The sequence below is a fragment of the Nansenia antarctica genome (genome assembly GCF_963989245.1).
Source record: "Nansenia antarctica genome assembly, chromosome: 4".
Taxonomy (NCBI): domain Eukaryota; kingdom Metazoa; phylum Chordata; class Actinopteri; order Argentiniformes; family Microstomatidae; genus Nansenia; species Nansenia antarctica.
Window position 1 is genome coordinate 709,503 of NC_137689.1, and position 9,543 is coordinate 719,045.

The following is a 9,543-nucleotide window of genomic DNA, read 5'->3' on the forward strand; positions in this document are numbered from 1 at the left end:
TGTGTCTCAGGAGGTAGAGGCTGTGTCTCAGGAGGTAGAGTCTGTGTCTCAGGAGGTAGAGGCTGTGTCTCAGGAGGTAGAGGCTGTGTCTCAGGAGGTAGAGGCTGTGTCTCAGGAGGTAGAGGCTGTGTCTCAGGAGGGGTAGAGGCTGTGTCTCAGGAGGTAGAGGCTGTGTCTCAGGAGGTAGAGGCTGTGTCTCAGGAGGTAGAGGCTGTGTCTCAGGAGGTAGAGGCTGTGTCTCAGGAGGTAGAGGCTGTGTCTCAAGAGGTAGAGGCTGTGTCTCAGGAGGTAGAGGCTGTGTCTCAGGAGGTAGAGGCTGTGTCTTCAGGAGGTAGAGGCTGTGTCTCAGGAGGTAGAGGCTGTGTCTCAGGAGGTAGAGGCTGTGTCTCAGGAGGTAGAGGCTGTGTCTCAGGAGGTAGAGGCTGTGTCTCAGGAGGTAGAGGCTGTGTCTCAGGAGGTAGAGGCTGTGTCTCAGGAGGTAGAGGCTGTGTCTCAAGAGGTAGAGGCTGGTGGAGGTAGAGGCTGTGTCTCAGGAGGTAGAGGCTGTGTCTCAGGAGGTAGAGGTTGTGTCTCAGGAGGTAGAGGCTGGTGGAGGTAGAGGCTGTGTCTCAGGAGGTAGAGGCTGTGTCTCAGGAGGTAGAGGCTGTGTCTCAGGAGGTAGAGGCTGTGTCTCAGGAGGTAGAGCCGCCGTCTAATGATCGCAAGGTTGGCAGATCGGCGGTTCAAGCCCCGGCTGGCCACATGTCGAAGTGTCCTTGGGCAAGACACTGAACCCCAAATTGCTCCCAGTGAGCGGGCCGGCACCTTGCATGGCAGCTTGCCGCCATTGGTGTGTGAATGTGTGTGTGAATGAGAGGCCGTTGTAAAGCGCATTGGAATAAGGCGCTATATAAGTCAGTCCATTTACCATTTACGACACCGGATTAGACCATTTCTGTTTGACTTGGACACAAACAACAAACGTTATAGTCGGGCTCTCGGGACCGGGAATAGCGGTTATTTGTCTGACAATTATTATATTATTATTTTTTCTTTTGTTACATTTCATGGCAGTGACAGCCCTAGCTTTCTCAAGGCTTATCAAGATGACCTTTGACCTCCTACGGCCGAGTCTCCACAGCGACGCCTCTGTGTCACGTCGCTCAAAGACTCGGAAGGCGATACAGAAATACCCCTCATTAGTCATCGTGCCATAAGGTGGTCTGTCTCTACCTCTCTCTCTCTACCTCTCTCTCTGTCTGTCTCTCTCTCTCTCTGCTGTGGTCTTCAGAACAGCTGCAGCTAACGCTAATCAGCAGGGGCCTGTTAGCCTCCAGGTAAGGTATTGTTTTGTTTATCCAAATCCTCAAAAGCTTAAAAAAGAGAAGGAGAGAAGGAGAGAGAAAGTGTGTTTGCCCACATCGGTATGACTCATTAAAGAATTACGGCAGGCATCAATGCTTCAGGAATTAATAAATAAACACTTTGGGCGGTAAAAAATAAACAAGCGTGCTAATCCATCAGCCACCATCAGAGACCTCCTGTCACTCTGCACAGCACGCCACATGTCCGCGGCTGTAATTAGCTCATTTTTGGGACGACATGACAGCTAACAGAAATATTTAAAAAATGGAAAAACAACAAAAACAAGACATGGGAAAAAAAGTAGAAAGTCGTTGCTATGGAGACCCGGGGGCCTAGCTGTGTGCTCCAAATGTGGAATGTGCCAAGCTGCAACAGAAGTTGAGAGTTAAGCAGTCAGACTCTCTCTCTACCCCTCTCTCTGTCTGTCTCTACCCCTCTCTCTCTCTCTCTCTCTGTAAGTTGTACATAATGAATCGCTCGCAACAGCAAACAAATATGATCCCCCCCCCCTTCCAAAAAACCTGAGATGAACTGAGAGCAGATGAACTGAGAGCAAAGGAGAGGAGAGGAGAGGAGAGGAGATGAAGTAAAAAGGATGTTTGAGTAACATCAACAGCCCATTATCTCTAGACTTCCTCTGCAGCGAGCTAGGCTACGTACACAAGCACTAGTGACAGTGTTGTTACCCTCACGCATTAGCCACAGATCTGATGCTGCTGAGAGCTAGCAGACACGCTATCAGGCACTGCATCCTGCTAGAATGTACAATTAAGACAAACACTCTAGTCTCTCTCTCTCTCTCTCTCTTTTCTCTCATCTCTCCTTCTCTCTCTCTCTCTCTCTCTCTCTTCTCTCTCTCTCTCTCTCTCTCTTCTCTCTCTCTCTCTCTCTCTCTCTCTCTCTCTCTCTCTCTCTCTCTCTCTCTCTCTCTCTCTCTCTCTCTCTCTCTCTCTCTCTCTCTCTCTCTCTCTCTCTCTCCCTCTCCCTCTCTCCCTCTCCCTCTCCCTCTCCTCTCTCTCTCTCTCTCTCTCTCTCTCTCTCTCTCTCTCTCTCTCTCTCTCTCTCTCTCTCTCTCTCTCTCTCTCTCTCTCTCTCTCTCTCTCTCTCTCTCTCTCTCTCTCTCTCTCTCTCTCTCTCTCTCTCTCTCTCTCTCTCTCTCTCTCTCTCTCTCTCTCTCTCCTCTCTCTCTCTCCTCTCTCTCTCTCTCTCTCTCTCTCTCTCTCTCTCTCTCTCTCTCTCTCTCTCTCTCTCTCTCTACTCTGACGTGCAGATGTGCCTACAGTCAGCTTGTAATGAGTCTGGCGCTATCCTCCTCCCATTATCGCCCTCGTCTGTTTTCCTGCGCTAGCCTCTTTATCCCCGGCATCACCGACGACGCCTAAGTGCTTCGCCCATCAATCATCTTTAGGCTCCGGTGGGAAGATTCATTATACCTGGAGACAGTGGGAGATAAGATTCACCATCTACCCAAAACTAATGATTAACGGCGGCGGGGGGATGGAGAGAAAACACGGAGAACATGACGACATGATGCTGCTGTTGCTGCTGCCACGCACAGGTACTGTATGTGTGTAGGCTAGCTTAACGTACAGGAATAAGTCAGCCGTGGCTAACAACATGCTAACAACAACAGCACCTTGCAGGGACAAGTGGAGGAGGTAACCACGGTAACATACACCAGTGGGTCTTGATTGCATGTCAACACGGGGGAGGGAGGGAGGGAGGGAGGGGGGGAGGGAGGGGGGGAGGGAGGGAGGGAGGGTGGGAGGGAGGGAGGGAGGGAGGGAGGGAGGGAGGGGGGGAGGGGGAGGCAGGCATCTGCATTGACAAACAGTGCCAGCAAACAGGCACCATGGTAGGGTGATTACTCTCTTGCGGGTTGCTCTGTTGGACAGCGTGTGTTAGGTTGCTCTGTTGGACAGCGTGTGTTAGGTTGCTCTGTTGGACAGCGTGTGTTAGGTTGCTCTGTTGGACAGCGTGTGTTAGGGTTGCTCTGTTGGACAGCGTGTGTTAGGCTGCGTTCGCTCCAGGAACCAGAATATTCTGGCCAGGAGGCGGTTTGGACGTGGGAATAAATAAATGCAGGTTAAAAATGAAGCGCATGAATAAAAAGGCCACATTCCCTCACGGGTTTAGAAGAAGAAAGAGAGAGAGAAAAAGAACAATAGTTTCTCATTTTTTCCATTCGATCTTCCTCACAGTCAACTGCGGAGATTAGCACGGCGGTGGAGGGAGAGAAAGCACTGACTCCCCTGACAGCACTTCACACCAAATTGGCGGATATTTCTTTCTTGTGCACTAAGGAAGATTAAACACACCTGACAGACCTCTGTGTCGGTGTGGATGACGAGCAGCGTGCAGCGCAGTGTTGGATAGTTGTGCGTCTGATCATGTGTGAGAAATGACAATCATCATGACGTGCTGCGACAGGATGGCTGCGGGGAAAGCTTAGAATTATCCCCACGTCTTAGAATATTGACAAATGTACGCCCGTCATATTTACATGCAGTTTTCTTTACTGTTAGAGAATCCCAAATAGGACTACAGCATGGTAAATGGACTGACTGACTTATATAGCGCCTTTATCCAAAGCGCTTTACAACGGCCTCTCATTCACCCGTTCACACACACACATTCACACATCAACGATGGCGGCAAGCTGCCATGCAAGGCGCCGGCCGGCCGGCTCACTGGGAGCAATTTGGGGTTCAGTGTCTTGCCCAAGGACACTTCGACATGTGGCCAGCCGGGGCTCGAACCGCCGATCTGCCAACCTTGCGATCATTAAGACGGCGGCTCTACCTGCTGTGCCACAGCCGCTCCATGGCACGGTGGTTTCTCAGAAGGATCACATTCCCTGAGTGAACATTTCCCTCCTTTTTAGCCAAAAGACGGAGATAAAATGTAAGACATGTTCAGACAGATCTGAAAGACAGGTGTTGACAGCCTGGCAGTGTAAAAGCCTCAAGATAAGATCTGGGTGTAGTACAGTTCTATATCGTGGAGCTCCGCCCCATAGGGGAGCTCTGCTCCTATTGGTTTACCCGCTACCTAAAGTAGCCAATGACTGAATTTTTCAATGAAAAGGCATTGAAAAATTCAGTCATTGGCTACTTTAGGTAGCGGGTAAACCAATAGGAGCAGAGCTCCCCTATGGGGCTCCGCTCCACTCATAGAACTGGAGTCTATCTCCATAACTATCGTATTTCAAGTTGCTTTGCCTTACCCAGGAAGCTAAGTCCACCATGACAAGGTAAGCCCAACATTAGTATTCCATCCTGACTTTGATTGAAATAGGAGAATAGAGAATAGAGAATAGAGAGGTCTTTCAGAAAGGAAGAAAGAAAAGGCGTACAAGGTCTGCTACAAGCTTGTGTGACCAGGAGCTACATCTGAAATGGTTTCTGTCAAACCTGCGTCTCAAGGTATGTCTCAAGGCAGAGACTTCAGGATTCCTGAGAAGAGTTCTGTTCCATTATCACGTTGCTCTCGAGCCCACACAATAAGTGTACATTCTTGGAGGAGAAGGTAGGTTGTGGCGGTGAAGTTGGCTGATGTAGCGACTCTTTGATACCGAGCTAAATGTGGAAATTGAACAATCGCCGCTGACTCACTGGAGAAATGTAGTTCTTGGAAGCACTGAGCGAGGATGATTCTGTTCTGGAACCTTCAGAGGTAATAAATGAAGTACAGAGGCAAATCGATAATGAAAATACAGTCACAAGGAATGTGCCCTTTTCGACACAGCTCTGTAGCTTAACAACAGGACAGCCGTGCCTTTCTTACCTACTATAAGGGCATCTTTACAATGCTCAAGCTGCTACTTACACACAACGACCACTAGTTGGCCGCTTGTAAATTAGCCTGCCTCCTACACAGAAAAACAGCAAAATAGCCTCATACTAGCTTATCCTGATGTGATTTTGAAAATGTAAAGGATACTGGGTGGTAGAACGCACATATCTAGAAAAGTCATGAAAGGAGGGTCCTGAAATTTGATCGAGTGCAAAGATATACACATTTGCTTTACTCACAGGGGTCAAATGACCCCACCCATGGCTGATTAAGTGTTAAATCTCACACAAAAACAAAAGTATACACACCAAAGATTCATAGCTAAGCATTTCTTGTCTAGGTAGATCTTGTTACCATTTCATAATTATAACACTTGACACCATCGAGCCGAAAGTTAGAGTGTGCAAAAATTGCTGATTGACCCTTTTAGCCATAGTAATTAATAACGGCAGGCATTAGCTGTTAGCTGCGAGTCGATTGTGTTTCCAAGTCAATCACTCCACTCTGCACTGGCGCAACGTGCAGGTCTCTGGAGGCCTGTGCTAGCGCTAATGGACCTAGCCTGCTAGTTACTGAGTCATAATCACATCAATAATAAAACAGGCCAGGCCTCTGAAAGAACACACCCCCCCCCCCCCCTCTCACACTTCACCACGTTCCCTTCTGAACGAGAGCTTTTCACCTGCGACTCCCTCTCCTCTACATCCACCCTCTCAGAAGCGACTCCCTCTCCTCTACATCCCCCCTCTCAGAAGCCTTTTCACCTGCGACTCCCTCTCCTCTACATCCACCCTCTCAGAAGCCTTTTCACCTGCGACTCCCTCTCCTCTCCATCCACCCTCTCAGAAGCCGTCAACAAAAAGAGTTCATTTGAGGCTTTCTTTGCTTCTTTCCCAGCAGGGATATGATCATCATCGTGTTCCCAAATGTGTTTGTTTGTCTGTGTGCTAATGGACGTGGGACAGAAACCTCAGAAATGCAACGGCCCTGTTTCTGTTTTCTGTTTGTTAATACGGAGGATGAAGATAATGGAGAAACACGGCGCAGCTCTGAGCAGAAAAGGGTTTAGAAGAAGGTGATAGAAGAAGGTTTTTCCTTCTGTCAACGGCCCCGGGCCTGAGCTGGATTACTCTTCCTGCTACGACTGGTGGATTGATGATTCACTGGCTTAGTATTCAAATGTATTGATTGTAAGTCGCTTTGGAATAAGGCGTCTGCTAAAAAATGCCCAAAAATGTAAAAATGTGAATGTAACGTTGAAACTCCTGATCAAGACGAAGCCCTGGCAGGTAAACATGCGTCCTGCATCACTTCTGACTGACAACAACTGTCTCCTTCATTCATTCTGAAGTCAGATCAAACCCAAAGCGTAACGTACTCTATCGCTCTACATACACACTTCCTTCCAAACTGCGCCTCTGAGCCGACAGCAGTGCGTACGTACGTACCCCCGCCACCGAAGCCTCAGTCACTCAGCGTCACGCTCAAACACCGTCTTTAAAAACCTACCACTGTTCTCCCCTCCTACCAGAATAACAATGACTTCCTTCCCCCCCTCCCCTTCCCTCGTTCCATCGCCAAATGAGAGCAATCACTTTTTTTTTTTGCAAGGAATCAGCATGCACATCACTCTCTGTTGCCACAGTTCAGACCGGGGAGGGGGAGACACCAGATGAGCACAATGGAAGTCAAATGCCTTTCTGTGTCCCCCTGTAGAGAAGAAGAAGCGGCGTTCTCTATCAGCTCCTGCCATCGCTGACCCGGCATCCAGGAACACTGCGAGTCATTACGGAGCTCGGGGAGACGCCTAAATAGACCGACTGAAGGATATTAACTTTGAAAGACCTGGGGAGGGGAGAGGGAGGGAGGGAGGGGAGGGGGGGGGGTATCAAAAGGATGAAAGCAAGATGCAGCAGCAGCAGCATGTCGGGGCGTGAAGGGGGAGGGCGTGAGTAGTACTCAGTAGCATGGTTGTCTTTGTGCTACAGGGCTTTAGAGTAAAAAGCCAGGAGCCCGTTTGTTGTGCTAGCCTGGTACGAGACCCAGTGACACTCATCTGGAGATAGAGAGAGGCAGGTAAACAGAGCGACGACTCAGCGCAATCTGGCCTGAGCGGTGATCGAGGGGGAGATTGAAGGCAGAGGAGAACAGCAGCAGAGAGGCAGACTGGCAGTCACTGTAACGTTCCACTTCACTGCAAACCGCTACTAAGACCTGGACGTGTGATAGACAATGGCTGTGATGATCGCTATCTTTAGCGACAACATGGTATATAGCTACAATGCCCTCCCTCCGTAAGTATTGGAAAGAGGAAGTGTGTGTCTTTGATTTTAAATCAAACAATTATTAGAGGGTCAAAGAAGTAGAGATTCTCAGCTTAAATTCAAGGTTTTTTTTCTTTCAGATTTGGACAGATGTGTAAGCGTACTCCTACCAGAAGCAGCTATGGTATTTTTAGCCTTAAATTCCATCTGCAGCAAATTAAATGCAGAAAAAAATTCAATTGGATTTAAAATCTGAGAGATCGACTCGGCCACTCTAAAACTGTTTGGCCATGAAGAACAAACTGCTACGCCATTGGCTCGCTGTATGACGAAGCACCGACCAATGAAATTGGAACCATTTGCTCGTACTTCAGCAAACAGGATGTGTGTGTACACTTCGTAATTCATCCTGCTGCCGTCAGCAGTTACAACATCGATGAAGACAAGTGAGACAGTTCTAGTGGCAGCCATACATGCCTAAGCCATGACGCCCCCCCTCCCCCCCCTCCCCCACCACCATATTTCACAGATGAGATGGATTGCCAGAGATTTTTGGCAGTTATTTTTTCTATCTCCACACTTCACACTTATTGCCATCAGTCTGGTACACAGCCAGTTCATCTTTCCCTCATCTGTACACAAGGCCGTTTCCCAGATCTCTGCTCTCGGCTCTTTTACTTTTTTGTGTGTGCCTCCAAGAGCTAATGTCCAGTATGATCATCTCTGATCATCTGATTCTGATTTGAGAGTGTGTGAGTTAATGCTCTCTGTGTGTCGCTTTAGTTCAGAGCACACACCCTGTACCGTTTCCTCCCCTGTGAGATGATAGAGAGATCCATTCATGTGTTTCCACATCTCTGAAGGCTCTTTTACTTTTTTAGCAAACTGTAATCTGGCCATCCAGTTTCTGTTGCCGACTAGTGATTTGCATCATGCATCTGTAGTTCTCCTGGTCTTCTGGGGATTGTAGTCTCTGACTCACTCACGCCGAACTCCTGGAGATTGTTCCTGATCTGTCGTTTTGGGGTTTTTTCTTCTAAATTATTCTTCGGCTATCCACTGTAGAAGTCTCCCTTGGCCTACCAGGCTGTGCTCACCTGTGTGTTTCTTCATTTGGATGACGTTCCAAACTGTTGTTGTTGGCAAGCCTACGGTATGTTTATGATCGTTTTTTGTGATTTCTCAACCCAATAAAGGCTTCCTTGACTTGCAGTGACCACTCTTTGGTCTTCATGTTGACAGACACATAGCAGACACACTCCAAAGGAAAACATAACGTTTAGAGTCAATAACAGACATTGACATCACAACTGACTGACCAGAAATAACTGTCAAGACAATTGTCCAATACTACTGGTTCTTTGAAATAGGGGGACTACGCATAAAAAGGACTGTAATTTCTAATTGGTGAAAGTAATCTGGAAAAAAGACGTTGAACATTGAATTCAATCTGATCATCTACACTTTAACCTCATAGGTATAGGTTATTTTCTGTTTGATTTCAAATCCAAACTGTCGGAGTACAGAGCTAGAAGAAGACAAAAACCTCCCCCTTTCCAACCCTTACTGAGAGCCCTGTAGCATCTTACTGAGAGCCCTGTAGCATCGAATGAGTGTTTCAAATCTGTAATGGAAACATTCACGATATCCATCTAGCCTTAACCTAACCACCAACAACAAAACAAAACAAACAAACCTTATCGTCTAAGCATCTGCAGCCCCTAATATCAACCGCCTCACAAACGGGATTCTAAACATCTTGACAACCTTCCACACCTTCCCAGGAAGGGACAGCCCCGTGTAAGGCTGGCAGGTGGAGGCTGACAGAAGCGTTCTAGCCCTGGTCTCCGAACACCCCCACCGCCAGACATGGCAGGGAGTGTGATTAGCATGAACGCCCGTGCTCTTAAGAAGCCTCGATCGAAGCAGACGTGCCGAGCGATCGGGGAGCGCCGGGGCTCCATCTGTGAAGAGCAACGGAGCTACACACCACAGCCACAGGGAGAGAAATATCCACTAGATGTCTGGTGGTATGTATGGGTGGTGGGTGCAGCAGGGCCTTCGGTAACCAGGTTTTCCATGCTAATGGGCCCCCCACCCCAACAGAAGGGCCGGGGCCTGTAGACGCAGGGCAGGCTGG

The 9,543-nt window shown here is 48.5% G+C and overlaps 1 protein-coding gene across 1 annotated transcript in view; it reads right to left on the reverse strand.

The window, feature by feature from the left end:
* Nucleotides 1-1,186, reverse strand: part of cadm1a (cell adhesion molecule 1a) — a gene marked incomplete at its 5' end in the record, with an annotated part of 195,872 nt that extends 194,686 nt beyond the window's left edge. Inside the window, one exon of the mRNA XM_080528057.1 lies at nucleotides 1,105-1,186. Within this exon, the coding sequence (XP_080384183.1) occupies nucleotides 1,105-1,186 (82 nt within the window). The remainder of the gene's footprint in view (nucleotides 1-1,104) is intronic.
* Nucleotides 1,187-9,543: the final 8,357 nt, after the last annotated feature.